This window comes from Coturnix japonica, chromosome 22 (genome assembly GCF_054131305.1).
Source record: "Coturnix japonica strain WE chromosome 22, WE-NBRP24, whole genome shotgun sequence".
Lineage (NCBI taxonomy): Eukaryota > Metazoa > Chordata > Aves > Galliformes > Phasianidae > Coturnix > Coturnix japonica.
The window spans coordinates 10,267,664-10,286,170 of record NC_140684.1 but is presented as its reverse complement, the minus strand read 5'-3'; the positions used below and the strand labels follow the sequence as shown (position 1 = coordinate 10,286,170).

General features: G+C 57.1%; 2 protein-coding genes across 6 annotated transcripts in view; one reads left to right on the top strand and one right to left on the bottom strand.

Moving 5' to 3' along the window:
- Window positions 1-9,140, top strand: part of BAZ1B (bromodomain adjacent to zinc finger domain 1B) — a 32,778-nt gene extending 23,638 nt beyond the window's left edge. The window contains exons 15-19 of one of the 5 annotated variants that reach the window (XR_001558990.2): window positions 395-542; window positions 2,363-2,481; window positions 4,740-4,891; window positions 6,484-6,609; window positions 7,092-9,140. Coding sequence is in view for 2 of the 5 variants with exons in the window: in XM_015880840.3 (XP_015736326.2) it covers window positions 395-542; window positions 2,363-2,481; window positions 4,740-4,891; window positions 6,506-6,609; window positions 7,092-7,458 (890 nt within the window). In the remaining 3 variants the exon portion in view is untranslated. Of the gene's footprint in view, window positions 1-394; window positions 543-2,362; window positions 2,482-4,699; window positions 4,892-6,483; window positions 6,610-7,091 lie in introns of those variants that run through there. The other 4 variants (XM_015880840.3, XR_014936601.1, XM_085522412.1 and 1 more) reach the window with 4 other exon arrangements.
- Window positions 9,141-11,914: 2,774 nt separating this feature from the next.
- On the bottom strand, window positions 11,915-14,187 carry FZD9 (frizzled class receptor 9). Its single transcript, XM_085522413.1, has one exon. The coding sequence runs from the start codon at window positions 14,016-14,018 to the stop codon at window positions 12,267-12,269; it is 1,752 nt and encodes a 583-aa protein (XP_085378539.1). The 5' UTR covers window positions 14,019-14,187; the 3' UTR covers window positions 11,915-12,266.
- Window positions 14,188-18,507: the final 4,320 nt, after the last annotated feature.

Genomic DNA, 18,507 nt, shown 5'->3' with positions numbered 1-18,507 from the left:
CTTCTTTTCAGTAAAGGAAATAGCTGGCTCAGGACTATGTCCATGTTACCTTTCATCACTGAGGAGCACAGAAAGGCTACTTCTGCTGCATGCCCTTTTTTTTTTTTTCCTGTAGGCTTGCTGCCTTAAGTAGAAAGAAGAGTTCTGTGCTGTTTGTTCACATTGAGGCTAGAATTGTGATGGTTATGTTCCTAGCTTCTTGCCGGGCTCAGGGCATGCTGGGCTCTTTGCAGCATGCTCCTTTCCTCGTGGCCAGTTTGGTACCTACTCTGGGTGAAATGTATTTCTTTTCTTTCTCTTGCTCAGTTCTGACCTCTAACCATGTGGCAGCTTCTTGTGTCACGAATTGTGCAGGGCTGTGGCGCTCAGTTACAAGTAGGTTGCACTCTTGTAGGTGAGGATGACAAGCTGATCCTGTGTGACGAGTGTAACAAAGCCTTCCACCTGTTCTGCCTGAGGCCGGCGCTCTATGAGATACCAGATGGAGAATGGCAGTGCCCAGCTTGTCAGCCTTCCACTGCCAGGCGCAGCTCCCGGGGCAGGTGAGTGGCACTGCTTTCCTTTGAGTTGTCACTGGTGCAGATTTTTAGCCACACAAGGACCAAAACAGCTTTAAAAGAAACCCTTGGAAAGGGCTGGAATAGCCCCATTGACTCAGTGTCTCTGGAACAATGGAAGAGCAATTTATTTTTTTTTTTTAAGTTCAGCACAGTTGTGTTGCACTGACCCATGACATCTAATAAATAGTTTCAGTGTGGCAGTGAAAATATAAACAAGACATCAACCAAAATTGTATGCACTAAGGACTGTTTTGTTCACCTGAGCAACTAGTTGGGTTTCTTTTTCATGGGGTTGTAGTGGGTAGCACTGCAACTCTGTAGTGCCCTGGGCTAAGTTATTCTTGTGGCCTCATCTAATTAAAGCAGAAACTACTTCAGGCTGCAGCTCAGCCCCTACGTGCTTGTAAAAATCAGATAATGAATTGCTGCCTTGGCACTTTTTTGACCTGATGAACATAGGCACTTTTATAAGGTGGGATAGATTATAGACTGCAGAGAGAATATGATTTGAGGAGCAATCAGAGTTGTTCTGTGCAGAAGAATTGCGTGGTGTTGCCTGACAGCAAGGAGCTGAATTGCTTTGTGAGCTATAGGCTGGAAGTTAAATGTATGCAAAATGTATTTTTCTGCTTATATTGTAAGCTAATTGCATGCTGCATCTCCCTGCTTGTCAGCAAGGTGAAGCTATCAAATAGCACTTGATGCATAAGCAGTCAGTAGATCCTCTCATCCAGAGTGGCAGCACAATAGGAGGTGTACAAACTTGCAGTGTGCAGGTGGTGCACAGCCTTAAAAGTATTACTTAACTCCCGGGGCACCATTTAAGGGTTCATCAGGCTTGTTCCAGAATGGCAGGGCTTTAATGCAGCTGTTCTAGCTTGTGATTGTAGTTGCTTTGATGTGGTGGAGTCACCTGCAAGCTGCTTGGCTGCTGGATGAGAGCCATCAGGTGGGGTAACACCTGTCTTATCTACTTTCTGCTCTTGTCTTCCTAGCTCAGTTTGGGGAAAAAAAAAATAAAAAAATTCTGGCCTGCAAAGACTTATGCCCTGCTCTACTGTGGGAGCTAATTCTTATTCCATTTACTGCTCCCTTGTCTCCAGAGGACTGAGACTCCCACAATAGCTTTGCCTTTGTCCCCATCTGCCTGTGTGCTGCCTCGTTTTCCTGTTTTTATTATGGTTTGAATACGTTAACAGACATGTGGGAAGTTAGAACTGACCTGGGCAGGCTCTTTGTGGCTTTGATGCCAGCACATAAGAAGTCTGAACTGATGATTTGCTCAGTAATATGTGAAACTTAGCTGTGAATAACACTAAACAAGGTCTGTTTCCTCCAGTGACCATGGAAAGTGGTAATGGGGAAATACTCCAGCAGGAGCCAAAGGGGGGAAAAAAACCAACCCAAAGTAAAACCACAGTGAAACTCCCTTTGCCAGGCTTGTAAACCTGGGTGAAACAGCAGCACTTGTTCTTAGGGAGGAGTAATTGTGCAGCAGCCTCAATGTCAAAATCCATTATCACATGGTTAATTTGTCTAGAACAGGAGTGGGGAAAAAGGGAGGAAAAGCCCAGATTCAGCTGTTGGGGGTGTTCAAACTGTAGTCCAAGAAGTGTTCTTTGAGCTGTAGCTACAACTTGGTTCTCTGGGAATACACTGAATCACTTTCGTTTGAGTCAGGATGTTTATTTTGCATACTGATGTGGTCAGCAAGTCTTTGTGTGAACAAACAGTATGGGGAGCCCAGGGCTCATCATACCCAGGTCCTGGTACAACAGACATGTTTACCTGCCTTGCTCTAGGAACTATACAGAGGATTCTGCTGAAGATGAAGGTGAAGAAGGTGAGGAAGCTTCTGATGAACCAGATGCTGAGGAAGAAGACGAGGAAGAAGAAGATTATGAAGTCGCTGGATTGAAACGTAAGGCTTTGACCATGCTGGAAATTAATAGAAAATATTAAGACTCTGCCTTCAAAGAATTGATCCAATTTAGACTTGTTCTTTTTCTCGTGGAACAGGTTCTTACTGGAAAACGGGGGGGTTCACACAAGGGAAGCCTGTGATTGTGTGTTCCCTGGGGAGCTGGATGAATTCTCTTCCCTTTGTGACAAAGTTAACGCTTGTAAGATTGAAACTGCAGTGAGCTCCTGGGAACATTGCAGACACCCGTTAGGCAGTAGCTGCAGCAAGGAAGGGTTAGGGAACAGTATTACCAGTAACTGGTAGCAGCAGTCTGTGCCTGTGGTGTGTCTTGGAAAACTGGAGCTTTGACCACAACACCCCACCCACCACTCTTGCTTTTTCCCTTCCTGCCATGAGCTCATAGCAGGTTTACTGGGTAAACATGTAAGCAGGTTTTCCTGCTTACATGCAGGATTTGTAGTGAGAAGGGGCCATTTTCAAGCAGTCAGTCCAGGACTTCATCTGTTGGTTCCTATGGGAGGGCACAGTAGTCAAAGAGCAGCAGGGCCTGGACAGCCAGCACCTGTTGGCTGTGCACAGAGACCACTCAGGATGCATAGCTGACTCACTCCCAAGTGGAGTAAAATAACATTTTCTAGTCTCATCAATGACTACTTATCCACCCTAGTATGCAATGCGATTTCTGGTATGCATATCTACTTGTTTTTAAGGGAGTTTGTCTCTGTCTTGTTTGGGCAGCTTGGTACACTGAGCAGCTCAGTCTCGGAACAGCACACAGCCAGCTTTTGCTTTCTGTCAAAATGTCCTTGACTGACATAAAATTAGCTTCAGCCTGTCCTGTCCAGGGCAGATGGTGAAATTCAGAGACCAGGACCCAAAGGATTATCCTGTATTCTTTCAGGGGTTTCCATCCGGGTCTATCAGTCTTGATTCCCCTGCTTTATTCTGGTTTCAGGGGTGTACGCTGATACCCTGGATATGTGTGCTGCTTGTTGTTCTGTGGTGTATCCATGTCCACACTTGGAGCATGTTCAGCCTATGTTGCGCAGCCAAGTCAGGAGCAAAGCCAAGGTTTCCAAACAATAGCATAAGAGTTACAGTCGCTAAAAATAAAGCACTAAATGCAACCCCGTGGTTTTAAAGAGCATTAATGTGGAAAGGTCACTGTGGAAAACTTTTGTTTTAATAGAGAAGTCCCATTAATCCTCATGGCGTTTATCCTGAGGGATATAACCTAGAATGTTGGATTGTCAGACATCTAACACATGCCTCACGCTTGACACACAAGCAGGAGTGACAGCAGGCAGACGGCCCGCTGCCCTGACACACGCTGCTCCTGCAGGGGGGTGGGAAGGATGATTTATTGGGCAGGGCTGGATTAGAGGCTGCAGATGGAGCACTGCAGTGCGCTGGATGCGGCTTGCTCAGACCTTTATGACCAGATGGAAGGAGCTTGGCCGGGGAGGAAGACCTACATGTTCTCCTGATACAGGGAGAAACTTAAGACAGGGGACTTCAACGACAGACTTAAATTTCCATTGGCGTAACACTCTGACAGGCAGACTCACAAACGAGCAGAGCGCTTCTGTGGGACGTAATGCAGCAGCTCCTGTCTTGGGGAATAAAATCCCATTGTTTCCCACTCGCAGCGTGCGGAGCAGCTCCCTGCTGCAGTAACACGACACTCCCTCTGCACACAGTTCACTTTTCAAGGGGGGCTTAGCAACTGGCTTATCCTTCTGTGTGGGCCACTTGTAAGCACATGGCAGAGCACCCTGAGGAACCCAAAGGAGATCTGCAGGTCCCTGCGCCTGGTGCTTTCCAAAAGGATGTTGCAGTCACATTTAAAACAAATGTCAGGGTTTCAGCATTTCATTCTGCAGGCCTTTATTGCAACACTCAGAAAGCAAGCAGAGCTCTTGGGCAGAGGAGCTGCAAGCCTCCAGATGTCCCACAGAAGCTGCTGGAGGCTGGCATGTGTGACCACCCTTGGGCAGATAACTGCTGCCAGACAGCAGTGGCCTTTTTTTGGATGTGGGCTATTACCAGCATAGCTCATCTGGAGAGGGTATTGAGCGCAGCTGACAGGGGCATGTGCTGAGTGAGGGTAGTGACAAAAAGCCGGGTCATTGCCATCATCCGTGTATTTGCTGTGCTGTGAGTGAGGCTGCCTGGTGCTATGGCTGTGCAAAGGGCTTGTGATCTCTGCTTCCAGGTTAACCCATTCCTCTAAGCCACTGGCTTATGTGTTTCAGTGAGACCCAGAAAGGCAGCCCGCGGCAAGCAGAGCACAGCCATGTACTCCTCGAGGCAGGGAAGGCACCAAAGGAAGAAGCAGTCGCTGCACTCTGCCAGGGGACCCCGGCAGCGGGCTGCACCTGTCAACAGCGCAGACATTGATGAGCTGGTAAGAGCCAAATTGCTCCCTGGGGGCTGCTCACATCATGAGTTATAAACGAAACAGGTGTCACACTTCCTCCCCTCCCCTTCCCAAAGAAATACCCTGAATTGTGCTGTGAAACCTGTGCTGGGCTGGGGGTGGGTTAACAAAGGAAGCATATCCTTAAGGGCCCGGTGCACACGGAGCAGAGATATGCAAGGCATCTTTCCCCAGCCACTTTCACACATTGTCCCCCTTGATTAGCAGGCAGCCTGCAGCTTGTTAAAGGGTTTTAAATAGCATCCATGTGTCTCTGTAGAGAGGTGGGGGGATCGAGGAGGTCCTGGACGGTCAGAGAATGCCAGCAATGTAGGACCCTCACTCCCCAGCCTTGGCCGTTTTCTGACAGTTGTTGTGCGTATGGTCACTCCCCAACCTCCACGACATAATTCAGCTGGCTTAGGTTTCACTTGACATTTAAAGAATAAAACCTTCTGTTCCTGAACAGAGCAATCTTGTGCATGTTGTGCTGGTTGTCCTGGGGAGGGCCACGCTGCAGCGGATGTGTGCAGGCTCCTGCTCTGTCTGCCATCTGTCTGCTGAGCAGTGGTGGTGGTGCTGCTTGTGTACCCTGCTACTCTTCTTGAGCGGTTTGATCCTGGTCTTTGAGCTTCTTGTGCTGGTTGTGGGCGGGCTGCCTGCTGGATCTGCAGCATCCTTCTGGCTGGTCCGTGTTACAGAGCAGAGGGAACCAAACCAGCAAGCTCAGCACAGGCTCCCCCAGCCAGCAAAGTGAAATACTCAGGAGGGGAAAAATGTTAGGGAACAGCTGGGTCAGGAGCTCTGAAAAACTGTCAAGGGCTCTTCCACGAACTGTTTGTCCTGCAGAGAGATGAAAGCTGGCTCAGGAATGGCTCCATGTGCTTTGGATCCTTCCCATCATAGACATACCTCCAGCAAAGCGGTGCCTCATGAGCTGTGTGGGCAGAGCTGAGGAGATCTCCCTGTGCTGGCGGCTGACCTACAGCTCTGCAGGCAAATGACTGACCTTGTGTTACTTCTGTGTACAGGACTGCAACGCCGGAGGCATCAGCTGCTCTTTGGTATTTAAGATGGCAGAGTAGGCTCTGCAATGGGCCTGCCAGTACAGCAACACAAGTGCTGTCCTCCTCTGCCTCTCACGTGCTGTCCACCAGGGGCTCATAGAGGGAATTTATGCTCTGCATTTGCTGTCTGTATTCTTTGGCTGTTTGCTTTGACCACGTTGTCTTTGAACCTATCTTGAAAAAGCTCGCTGCCCCCAGTGAAAAGAGAGGCTGTTTGTGAGCTGTTCCCATCAGAGCTGCTCTGTGGGGCTCCTATTCTGTAACTCAGGGTGCCACCACATGTCTTGACTGTTACTATCGAAGGTCCCGCAGCAGAACATTTTTGATTACTGTGGAAGATGGCTACATCTGAACGACCTGACTTTTTTTTTCCTGCAGCACTTCTGCATATTCCCACACTATGAGACACTGGCTTGTAAGCAAGAGGATTGAAAAGCTTTGCTAGGAACTAGCTGCTTTACCCTAGAAACTGCTGAATGCTGAAGCTCATGGTGGTTCCCCTCCTTTTAACAGCATCCCTCCTTTGTGTGGGCAGGTCCTTCAGACAAGGAAGCCACCACGTCGCCAGAGCCTTGAGCTGCAGAAGTGTGAGGAAATCCTCAGCAAGCTGATCAAGTACCGCTTCAGCTGGCCCTTCAGGTGAGGGGAAGGGGTGGTCTGTGTGTACACAGGACTGTTGGTATGGGGATGCCATGCTGTGGTCCCGCTGGATCCACTGTCTGGTTGTGAATCCTGGGTTTACACTTGGGAAGAAAGGGAGCGAATCTGCACTGTTAGAAAGCACCATGGTCTCTGTTCTAGGCTGGACTGGAGACCTGGGCTCCCTCTGGTGCAGGATAGCAGAGCGTGGTTGGTTGTGGGACAAGGGCAGGAGGATGGGATCAGTTTTCAGCAGCCCCCAGAGTTTGCAGGCAGTGCTGCATGCAGCCATAGCTGCTGTGTACTGGTCCCTGTACCGCTCCTTCCTGTCATCAGTTCTGTGCCCAGTGCAGGGTTGACGTGTCTGCTGCTGCCGAGATACTTGGGTTTGCTGTGGCACTGTGCTGGGGTGTGGGTTGGGGCTCTGCACCGTGCAGTGCCAGGGCTCGTCATTTTCTTCTTTGTGGCTCTTCATCCATCAGGGAGCCAGTGACCACAGAGGAAGCCGGAGATTACTGTGAGGTCATCAGCAACCCCATGGACTTCCAGACTATGCAGAGCAAGTGCTCTTGTGGCAACTACCGCTCAGTGCAGGAGTTCCTCTCTGACATGAAGCAGGTGTTCTCCAACGCCGAGCGCTACAACCAGAACGGGAGTCACATCCTGTCCTGCCTGGAGAAGACGGAACAGTGTTTGATTGACATGGTGCACAAGCACCTGCCCGGCCACACCTATGCACGCAGAAAACGCAAGAAGCTCCCTGCTGGCTGCCAGGGGCTGGAGGAGCAGGAAGGGGACAGTGAGTCAGAGCCCCTCGAACATTCCCGGGGGCGGAGAAGGAAGAAGTGAGGGATGGCTGGGGGGGGGGGACTAGGGGGAGAGCCAGAGCTGGAGCAGGCCAGGTGCTGCTGGGCAGCAGGGTGGGTTGTCTGGAGGGAGTTAAACAGCAGGGCACTTCGCTATTAATCCAGCCTTTCCTTTGGCCCATCCTAACTTTAAGTTTTCTGCAGTTTCCTCAAATGTTTTGTCATCCATTGAGCGAGCAGAGATGACGTAACTGCTTCCTACAGATTATGCAGAGATCGTATGTGTCTGTCCTTCCAGGAGGGGAAGGTGGGAGGGCAAAGGAAAGGCCTGGCCAAAGCCTGACTGGGCAGGGGAGCACGAGGCCTCCAGCTCCAGCCCTGCCGCTGCCTCAGGATCTACTGCCTGCACTGTGAGATGGACCCCGAGCCGTGCAGGGAGGGATCGTGTTGCTCCACAGACAGACTGGGTGCGAACAGGCCAACGGGCTGCTAGTTCTTGTATGTATATATTTATATGGTGTTAATTTTGAACCCCCGCTGAAGGGCTGCGTAGCGAGCAAGCACTTAATGTTTATGGAGACACAGCTTTCACCAGCATCCTAATGCAATTGGCTTGGAGGTGCTCTTGCTTTTCCCCTCTCTCTTCTCGGGGAGCGATCTCTGGCGTTGTGCTCCAGGGAGGTCTTCCGAGCTCAGCTCTGTGTGGAGGTGGCAGCGTAGGCTGTAGGTTTCCCTGCTCACCTTGACCAGCACACACAGTCGTAGCCATTTGGATGAACCGAGTGCCAGAAGCATCATGGTGGTTTTCTGCACACCCTCCGGGGAGCTGAAGGGGGAGCAGCAGAAACATGTTCTGTTTAACTTTTTAAATTAATTTTCTAGTAATTAAAGGTGGCTCGTTTCTAGCTGTGATCTTGTATAAAAAACACCTGTAAGATACTGTTGTCTTGCTTTGGCACATGTACAGTTTATATCGAATGGTGTTTGCTGTATATTTTCCCCCTCTGAACACTCGTTTTCCTATCAGTAGCTGGAGTCACAGTGGGGCACCCGTGAGGGTCCCCAGCCCCTCCAGCCCTGCTCTCATCTCCTGTAGTCACACCTCCCTTAGCTCACCTCCCTCGTGCCCCCAGGTGCTGCAGGGCCATCCCGCATGGCCAGCGCTGGGCTCTGCCACGTGAGAACAGAGCGTTGTCTAATCACCTCTCCATCATGACAGATTTTGATCATGCAATCAGGGCTTGAACTTTTTATTACAGAGTTGTGCAGTTTGGAACAAACTACCCACAGGGCTGCTCCATCCTGCCTTTGTGACACGGCGAAACAAAAGCAGCTGTTGCAGCTCCTGTGATTAGAGATTTAAAGGGTCCTCAGTGAGAAGCTGCAGCCCAGTTTGTGAAGTTTTTGGTTTATTGTTTTGTTAGCAGGTATTTGTTTCAGTTCTGGGCTGCTGAAGACAAGACACATTTCCAGCCACCCCCCCCCAGCCTCAGCCCCCACCCCACAGAACAGCACTGACGTTTGTATCTCGCACGTCCCCATCAGAGGCCATTTCTGTCCTGTTCATAGAGAACATTTTCTGCAGGTCCGACACAGTGAAACCTTTGGAACTGTACGTTTTTTAAAGATAAATGTCATTGTGGGGGGAGGGGGGTTTCTGCCAAGGGCTGTACTTGTAATAAGTTGGAAAATTAAAAATAAACATTATGTACTTGTGTTTGTAAAGGTGGCTCACAGCGCGTCCCTCCTGGTAGCATCTGCTTGTGCAGCACCGCGGCCTCACGCCTGGAGCAGCCACCGAAAGGCCAGAGGAGCACGGAGCTGTGCCAGGTCAGCTTACAGCTCTCACAACACTCCTGTGGGCTGAACTGCTTGTGCCGGGGGGCTCCAGTCGCTGCCTCTGCTCCAGGCAGTGGGGATGGCTGCGATGGGGCCACGTCCACACAAAGCCCGTCTCAGCTGCGCTGAGCAGCAGGTTGATGTGCAGCCGTGGAGCTGTGTGCTCTGTGCTGGCATTGTGCAGCCACAGCTGTGTTAGCTGCAGTTCTGAGGTGGCCAAGGCCCATTCTGTGTGTGTGTGACCATACAGCCACCAGGTCCCCTATGGGATGCTGCTCTGCTGAGCTCCAGGGGAAGGAGCTGGTGCCGATGTGCACCCGGCAGCTCTGCAGTGAAGGTGTTACCGGGGTTGTCCTGCACTTCTCCCAGTGCTGCGGGAACAAGAGGTTGATGCTTTCCAGGGCAGCGCCGTCATGTCGGGGCACTGACGGCAGCTCTGAGCTCCGGTGGGATCTGGCAGTTGGGGCTGAGGAGCCACGGTGGGTCTGGGGGCTTCGACACTGCGGGGAATGGACAAATGTTCTTTATTTATGCAGAGAAACCTCATCCCGTGCTGTGAGCAGCGGGTTGGTTCATTGCTGGGTGTGAGCAGGGCGACTCGGGCTGGGATGTTTCCAGGCCTCGGTGTGGGGACCTCACACCAGCATCTGCTGCGAGACCTTTTTGGGGCCCTGCTTTTTATAGCAGCCCTGCATGGCATTACCGCCCCGTGAGACCCTATAAATAGCCGGCCCTGCCTGGTGGGCGGCCGTGGCACCCGCTGCAGCGCCGGGACCGGGACCCGGCGGGGCTGCAGAGGAGCCGGGCGGGGCTGACAGCGGGCAGGGGGCGGCCGGGAGCCGAGCCCGGCAGGATGCGCTTATCTGCGGGGCAGCGGGACTTGGCACGGGGCGGCTGCTCAAGGGCAGAGTGTCCGTGGGCTCCGTGAGCCGAGCAGGAGCCGGGGGCACCGCAGGGATGTAAGTGTGAGCACGGAACCATCGCTGCCGTGTCTGTGCTCAGCGCGTTTGGGGCTCAGTGCAGCTCGGGGCTCAGCCCCACAGCGGCCTTGGCCGTGGGGCCGGTGCCTGGGGCTCATCGCTGTCACCAGCTGCGGCCCAAGTGAGCGGCTCCTGCCCGCCCAGTGCCGGACTTTGGAGTCAATCCCTGAGCCAATATTGACTCTCCCACCCCTGGGCTCAGCCCCGTTATCTGCCCGCACCGCCCCCCCATGGCAGCAGGGGGACCCGGGAGGCCGCAGCCCCTCGGCCCAGCACAGACCGTCACACGGTGCCACGGGCCGGCAGCAGCATCGCTGGGCAACGGTGGATGCGGTGCTGCCACAGCTGTACAGCGCTGTGCGCCCGCTGCTGCCCCGCCGGGCTGCCTCCTGCTGTGTGCTGTGCTGTGTGTTGTGCTCTGCACTGTGTTGTGTGTGCTGTGTGCTGTGTTGTGCACTGTGCTGTGCTCTGTGCTGTGCTGTGCTGTGCTGGGTGCTGTGTGCTGTGCTCTGCACTGTGTTGTGTGTGCTGTGTGCTGTGCTGTGCTCTGCGCTGTGCTCTGTGCTGTGCTGTGCTGTGCTGGGTGCTGTGTGCTGTGCTCTGCACTGTGCTGTGCTGTGCTGTGCTGTGCTCTGCACTGTGCTGTGCTGTGCTGTGCTGTGCTCTGCACTGTTCACTGCTGCCAGCACCGCTCCTGGGGAGCAGCGGATTCCTCAGATCCGTCACTAAACTTGTCCCAATGTCCCGACACCCCCAGGGATGGCGGAGGACGGACTAAAAGTGCTTTTTTAGCTTCCCAGCATCAATCACAGCAGCGCACACAGCCCCACTCACATCCCTGCTGGGCTGGGCTGCGCTCACACCCTGGGTCTCCACAATTGCCCCCCCGCAGCCCCTGGTGCTGCAGTGCCCTCAGCAGAGCTCTGTGACTCCTCCGGCCCCACACCGTGTGTCTGTGGGGCCCCGCTGAGCTGGGAGCAGCACAGGGCGCTGGGTGGGGATGTGCCGGGGCAGCAGCTGGAGCCGGGGGCACACAGAGGACACAGCCCCCATAGGCTGCACACTGAGCCCCCAGCTCCTAATGGGGCTGGTGGGCACCATCCTGTGTGTGCTGAGGCTGCTCACAGGTGATGGACAATCAGGCCACGTGCTGCTCATCAGCCAGAAATGAAAGGACACAGGCTTCCATCCCGTTCAACAACCCTCACCCGCTGTGAGGCTGGGCCCAGCTCTCCCCATTGTCACTGGGAACCCATAGGCTGCAGCCGGGCACAGACACCCCACAGCCCCAGGAGCCGCACAGCTCCCACCCCAGCCCAGCAGCACCAGCTGAGGGTTGAGTTTCCCCTGGGACAATGGGGAAGGCGAGATGGGATTGTAACCGGAGCAGGGGATAAATAAAGCTGCCCAGAAGTTTCCATGACCTGCACCTTGTGCTGCTGCCTGGCACAACGAGCCCAAAGCCCGTCCCCCAGCCCAGCACTGGGCTCATGGCCCTGCACCATCCCAATGGCACAGCAGCACCACAGCTCCAACCAACACCACTGAGCACTCAACAGAAAACATTATCCACCACACAAGGATCTGTGCTGGGGTGCAGCACTGGGGTTAAGGATACTCCCCGCTGCCCAGCCAGCCCCACATGCTGCCCACACAACCCTGCACACAGCACGAGGCTCATTTGGAATAACACATCCAGGGGTTTATTGTTTGTTTTCCATTCCTCGCAGCTAATGATTAAAAAAAACAAAAAATCTAAAATAAATTACAGAATTAAATAAACACAAACTGGATTATTCCCCTTTTCCTGCTGCTCCAGCCCCAGCCGCCCACCAATAAAAGCGTTAGAACAGTCATTGGATTTGGCAACAGCAACAACAGGATGATTCCTAGGAAAAGCAGACAGCTATTGGGGGCAGGGTGGGGGGCACAGGGGTGTGAGTGCCTGGCCGGGCACTGCAGTGGGCAGCTCACAATGCGGCAGGCAGCTCACATCCCTGTGCCCCCCACCCCGCCCCACAGCAGCCCCACATTAGACGTGAGTCGGGTTGTCCAGATACGGGTCCGTCTTGGTCATATGCAGCATGACAGTGGGTGCCTTATAGTGGCAGTGCACCCCACCGCAGCTCACCCCACTGCAGGGCTTGCCCCTCGTCCTCACTCCCAGCTTCCTGTTGCACAGGCTCTGCCAGGTCTGCAACGTCTTGGAGCTCCAGACCCACACCCCGCTGGTGATGCCCACCACCAAGGACATGAAAATCTTCAGCATAAAGACGGCCACGGTGGGCACTGAGGTGTCCAGAGAGCAGTTGGCTGCACGTCGGTTGGGCAGCGGGATGCAGCCGCGCTCCAGGGCACGGAGGTTCCAATAATCCACGTTGAGACGCTCGTAGAAGTAGCAGACGATGACGCAGGTGGCGGGGACGGTGTAGAGGATGGAGAAGACCCCGATCTTCACCATCAGCTTCTCCAGCTTCTCCGTGTTGGTGCCGCCCGTCTTCATGATCTTCCGGATGTGGAAGAGGGCGACGAAGCCGGTGAGGATGAAGGAGGTGCCCACCACCAGGTAGCAGGAGAGCGGGATGAGGACGAAGCCGGTCAGAGCGCTGACGTCCATGCTGCCCACGTAGCACAGCCCCGTCAGCTCGTCCCCCGCCACCTTCCGCATGGTGAGGATGACGATGGTCTTCATGGCCGGGATGCCCCAGGCGGCCATGTGGAAATAGCTGCTGTGCGCCTCGATGGCCTCGTGCCCCCACTTCTTACCGGCGGCCAGGAACCAGGTGAGGGTGAGCACGACCCACCAGAGGGAGCTGGCCATGCCGAAGTAGTAGAGGATGAGGAAGACGATGGTGCAGCCCGTGCTCTCCAGCCCCTCCTGGATGATGTAGAGCTCGCCGTTCTCCCGGTCGCAGGCGATGTTCTCAGCCCCCGCCACCGAGCGGATGATGAAGGCCACGGAGTAGACGTTGTAGCACATGGAGAGGAAGATGATGGGTCTCTCGGGGTACTGGAAGCGGTGCGGGTCCAGCAGGAAGGTGAGCACGGTGAAGGCGGTGGAGACGAAGCAGAGCGTGGACCACACGGCCATCCAGACGAAGGCGAAGTCCTTGTCCCGGCGGGACCAGTACACGTCCACGCCGGGCGAGCAGCGGGGGGCGCAGGACCGGCTCTTCTCCACGTACTGGAACTTGTCGGGGTTGGCGCAGGCTCCCGGCCCGTCGGGGCCGCTGCTCTCGGCGGAGCCCGGCGGCCACGGCCGGGGCGCGACCGGCAGCATCCCCTGCCCGCGGTGCGGCTCCGCGGCCGACGCGTTCTCGGGGGCCTCCATGCAGAGCGCGTTGGGGTCGTTCTTGGTGGGCAGGCGGCCGCAGTCGAGCGACTCGGGCCAGCCGAAGTTGAACTGCTCCATGATGGGGACGCACTTGTGCCGCGCCTGCTCGCACATGGGCCGGCAGGCGGGGATGCTGGCGCTCACCTGGTCGGTGCACATGGGCGCGTAGAGCGAGCAGAGGAAGAAGCGCAGGTGGACGTGGCAGCCGTACTCCACCAGCGGCGCGAACTCGTGCAGCTTCAGGGCGGCCTCGCGCTGGCTCTCGTGGCCCAGCAGGTTGGGCATCCGGGTCAGGTTGTACCCGATGCCGCGGCACATGGGGATGTCCACGGGCTGGCACCGCGCCGCCCGGCCCCGCGCCGCCTCCAGCGCGCCCAGCTCCAGCCCGCGGCCGGCGGCGGCCAAGTGCCACAGCACCGACAGCGCGAGCCGCAGCCGCAGCGCCGCCATGGCCCGACCCGCGGCTACAGCGCCGCCATGGCCCGGCCCCACCGCGCCCCCGAGCGGCCCCGCGCCCCCCACGCGCCCCGCGGCGGCCCCGCAACGGGGCAGCGCCCGCCGCGCTCCGCAGCCGCGCAACGATCCATGCGGCCCCGCGCCGCCACCGGCCCCGACCGGCACCGCGACCGCCCGGCACCGCGCCCGCCCCGCGCACCGACGACACGCCCCCGGGGCGGGACCGGGGCGGGGCCGGGACTCCGAGAGGAGCCCCCCGGCGGATGGGATGGGATGGGATGGGATGGGATGGGATGGATGGGATGGGATGGGATGGGATGGGATGGGATGGGATGGGATGGGATGGGATGGGATGGGATGGGATGGGATGGGATGGGATGGGATGGGATGGGATGGGGGGATGCGGGTCGGCGGGAGCCGGAGGTGGCGGCGCCGCCGTCCCGTCCCCCTCGGGGCCGTGCGTGTGTCCCGGGGCCGCTGCGAAGCGCCGCCCGTCGTGTGTGCGCTGCGGGACGCGCTGTTGGCGATCCCCGGCTGCGGGCCCCGCACGGCGCCGCGCTCTGTCCGGTCCTGGCCCCTCCCGTCCCGTCCCGTCCCGTCCCGTCCCGTCCCGTCCCGCCGCTCCGAGCCCCGCACGAAGGGACGCCCCGCGGTGCCCGCGGCTCACGGTGCCTCCGGGCCGCGAAGGGTTAACGAGGGGCGAACCGGCAAATAAACGTGTTCTAATTGAATTTCGCTTTAATATGTAAAGCTGTTGCTCTTGGCAGGGGGTGCCGCAGCGCGGCCAAAAGCAACACGTGGATTTTCGGAGTCGAGGGGCTCCTTTCAACCCACGGGAGCGGCCGTCGCTCACCTCCGTCCCGCGCCCCGGGCCGCTCCGCGGGATGTTCGGGCCCCCCCGGGGCGCACAGCGGAGGGTCCGGGGGGTTCGCAGCAGCTCGGCCCCGCGGAGCGGCCCGGGGAGCGAACGGGCGGCCGGGGGGGTCGGGGGGGGCACAGCCGGAGCGCCGTGCCCGCGGCACCGTGGCTGCGCACAGAAGCCGAGGTCTCCAGCCGGTCTGGAAGCCTCACAGTGAAAACAAGAACACCAGGTAGAGCAACACGGCAGATTTATGGCTTTGGAAGCGTCCCCGGGCCGGGAATCCAATATCAATAGCTTGAATAAAGAAATCACAGAGGCTGCACAGAAATCTGCCCACGAAGCATCCAGGACGGCAGAGCCGGGACGTACGGCAGGAGCCTGTGGTTCCTGGCAGCAGCTTTGCCCCATTTCCTTTCTTCCCGTCAACAGCGCTTGCGAACCTGTGCGGGATCCTCAGCGAGGGGAGGGGGAAGCAGCGGGAAGGCCGAGGGCTGGGAGCAGTCGCCCAGCGCTGCCGTCCTGCCTGGAGGGGCTGCGAGGTGCCCCCGGCACGTGCACAGACGGGATGTGGGCACGGGATCGTGGGCATCCCCTGTGGATGCAGCGGTGGGAACGGCCCCTGCCTCAGTGGGAGCGATGGAGCAGAGCAGGGGCAGATGGAGGAGATGATGGACGAGGAGACGGTCCCATGGTTCAGTGCCTTGGCAGGGGCAGCTGGGACACACGTGGGGACGCACAGACCTGGGCTCTCCCAGGACAGCTCCGATTCGCTTTGGGCACAGCCCTGAGGTACCCCTGGCTCTCCCTGCTGCTTTCAGGCAGGGGTTGTAGCAACGACTGAAGGGCACAAAAGCGCTCTGAGCTCCAAAGGACCCTGTGCCGTCGGTGCCAGCCCAAGGGAGGGCGAGGGCGCAGCTCTGCAAGGATCCGGGCAGCAAATTTTCCCTTCCCAAAGAATTTCACAGGAATAGCTGGTGTGAAAGGCCAGCTGGGTCGATTTCAAAGGGATGCCAGCACCGGGGCCGGATGGGGTGGGGAGCAGCTGGAGGGGTCCTTCCTGGGAGAGCCCCCCCCCCGACTGCAGGCTGGCACCCACTCGGGCACCATTGGATGGGAGGGTTCTCCCCGTGGCCGTGCTGTGCCAGCAGCGTTGGGAGTCACAGGCGCTCCAGCCCGAATCCTTCTGTTCCTGCGCAGTGCAGACACAGGCTGGGGCAAAGCAGGCGCTGCTCTGCGCACTGTGGCTCTGCGGATCGGTGCTGGGATCCCCACATCGGTGTGTAGCAGTGGGTGGGAGGGCAGGGGGTTCTGGGGGCAGATGGCGAGGAAATGGGGCAGGACCCTGACACTGGCAGGAGATGGGCAAAGCAGAGGGACTTCATGGCACTGCTCCTGCCCAGCTGGCACCAGCGGAAGGGAAAAGCCATTTTTTCCCTGACTCAGGCATTAATTATAGCAATGCAATGAGAACCCTGGCAGGGGGGAATTAACAGCCGTGCTCATCCTACACCCAAGCTGCAGCTATTTTTATGGCTTCATGGGACCGTGCAGCATGTCACCAGGCAGGCAGCCCTGCCCAGGAAGGGCACTGCGGGCACTGCGGGCAGAGAGTGATGGGCTCTGGGGGTCCTGCCGTGCCCAGCCCCGCACCCTGCAGCTCTGTGCTGAGACACACAGGGCCTGGCTGAGTCCCCTGCAGGAAGGGCCGTCCCTCCTCCTGTCACCCCCTGCCATCCGCATACCAATGTCCTGGCTGGCACCGCGGGGCTGTCACGCTCCACTGGTCCCTGGGCCAGGCTGGCGAGCGGTGCCAGCTGCGAGAGCCCGGCAGGGACGGGCCGCAGCCACCGGACCGGGCCGTGGGACGACTGTCCCGTGGCTGAACCCCCGGCGCTGCCCGGTTTCCTGGCAGAACAGGCAGAGGAGCAGCGCAGTTTGGAGCGGGCAACTCTGCGCTCCCGGGTGACGTTCCAGGCAGCACAGAAGCCCTTTCATCCCCAGCCCCGCTGCCTGCACCCACCTGCGGGGCCAGAACGGAGCTCAGCCCCGGGCTGCCCCATCCCACAGCCCCGCACGCTGGTGTCGGCCCCGGCCCGGCGCAGACACACACTCGGCTCTTTCTTTGCCTGGCCCGGGCCCCTCAGCCCCGCACACAGCCCGGCGCTGGCAGGCAGGTCTGTGCTGCACAATGTGCCTCCTTGTTCAGCCCGTCCCAGGGCCGGCTTGTGGGGAATGGCAGGGAATTGCCTCCGTTTCCTGCTGGAGTTTTATTACATCTCCATATAAATAAATAAATACAATTCAGAGGAGGAGAGCAGAAACACGGGGCAGGCAGCTTGGAGCCAGGCAGGACGTGGGCTGAGCTGAGCCCTGTGGCGGGGCCGGGATGGGGGAGCGTCAATCTGGGGCAGCCCGGCACGGGGCAGTGGGAAGGGGCTCCCCAGGACTGCTCTGTCCCTGCGCCTTCCAGCCCCACACACTGTGCAGAGCACATAGAAATCCCATAACCGTGTCTCCAACCACCATCCCGAGCACCACAGTCATGCAGCAGCTTGCATGGCAGTCTGCAGCCAGGCTCCACACACGGGCAGTAGCCTCGTGGTCTTTAGCAGCGTGCTCAGATCAGAGCTGCTGGAGGAGCACTAAAGCCAAGGCTGCAGAGCAGGGCAGGATGCTGCTACCTGAGCAGCACCACCGTGTCGTGCACTGAGCTCAAAGGCAGCCCCAGATGCAAACATTTAGGAAAACACGGAAGAATGCAAAGTTTAATGACAACACGAGATGGGGTTGTGCCTCCTCAGGGCTCATCACAGCACCAGGAGCTCAAGGAGGGAACTCGGAATGGAAACCCTCAGGTATGTTAAACAAAAATACTATTTACCATTCACTTACTAACCCCGCTCTCCTCTAGGGAAAAAACACCAAACTCCAATATTTATTTAACAGGACTCAGCAGTTTTGGGTTTTGCCAATGGTGCCCAAAATAGTTCATGAGAAACAAATGATCTTTCAGAGGATGCCCCCTCCCTCCAGCCACCCTTCTTTAAAGGTCAGACAACAGCAGGGAAGGCTCTGACCCCTCTCACAGCTACCAGTGTGCTCCCGCAGCAATAACAAGCATTTTACCCCACCTGAGTTTGCTTTTACAGCCATAATCTTCTTGCCCAGTTCAGAGAGCAGAGTGCCAGGGGCAGGGACGTACCTTGGAGCCCTGGATGGTAAGCAGAGCTGGCAGCACTTGCTGCCTCCAAACACGGGGACAGGAATCTGGGTCTGCAGCTCGAGCTGAGCATCAGCTGTGAGAGTGAGTGACACAGGCCCATCTGCCCTCCCAGTGCTCCCAGCCGTGTGAGCTCCAGGCAGAGCTGGGAAGGAAGGGGGCTGTGCGCTGCCTGCCCCAAAACCCCACAAGGGAGGGAGGGAGGGAGGGAGTCATAGGTCCCCAGTCCATAATAGTGCACCAGGGGACAGGGATCCACACGGGTTTGGTGTTGCAGGACAGGCTGTGCTGGGCCAGGGGAAGCCCTGGGATGCAGCTGCAGGTCCCCATCCCGCTGTGGCTGCAGCACACCTTGTACCACCCCAAAAACACGCACAGTTTGTTCTGTGTCCTACAAAGCA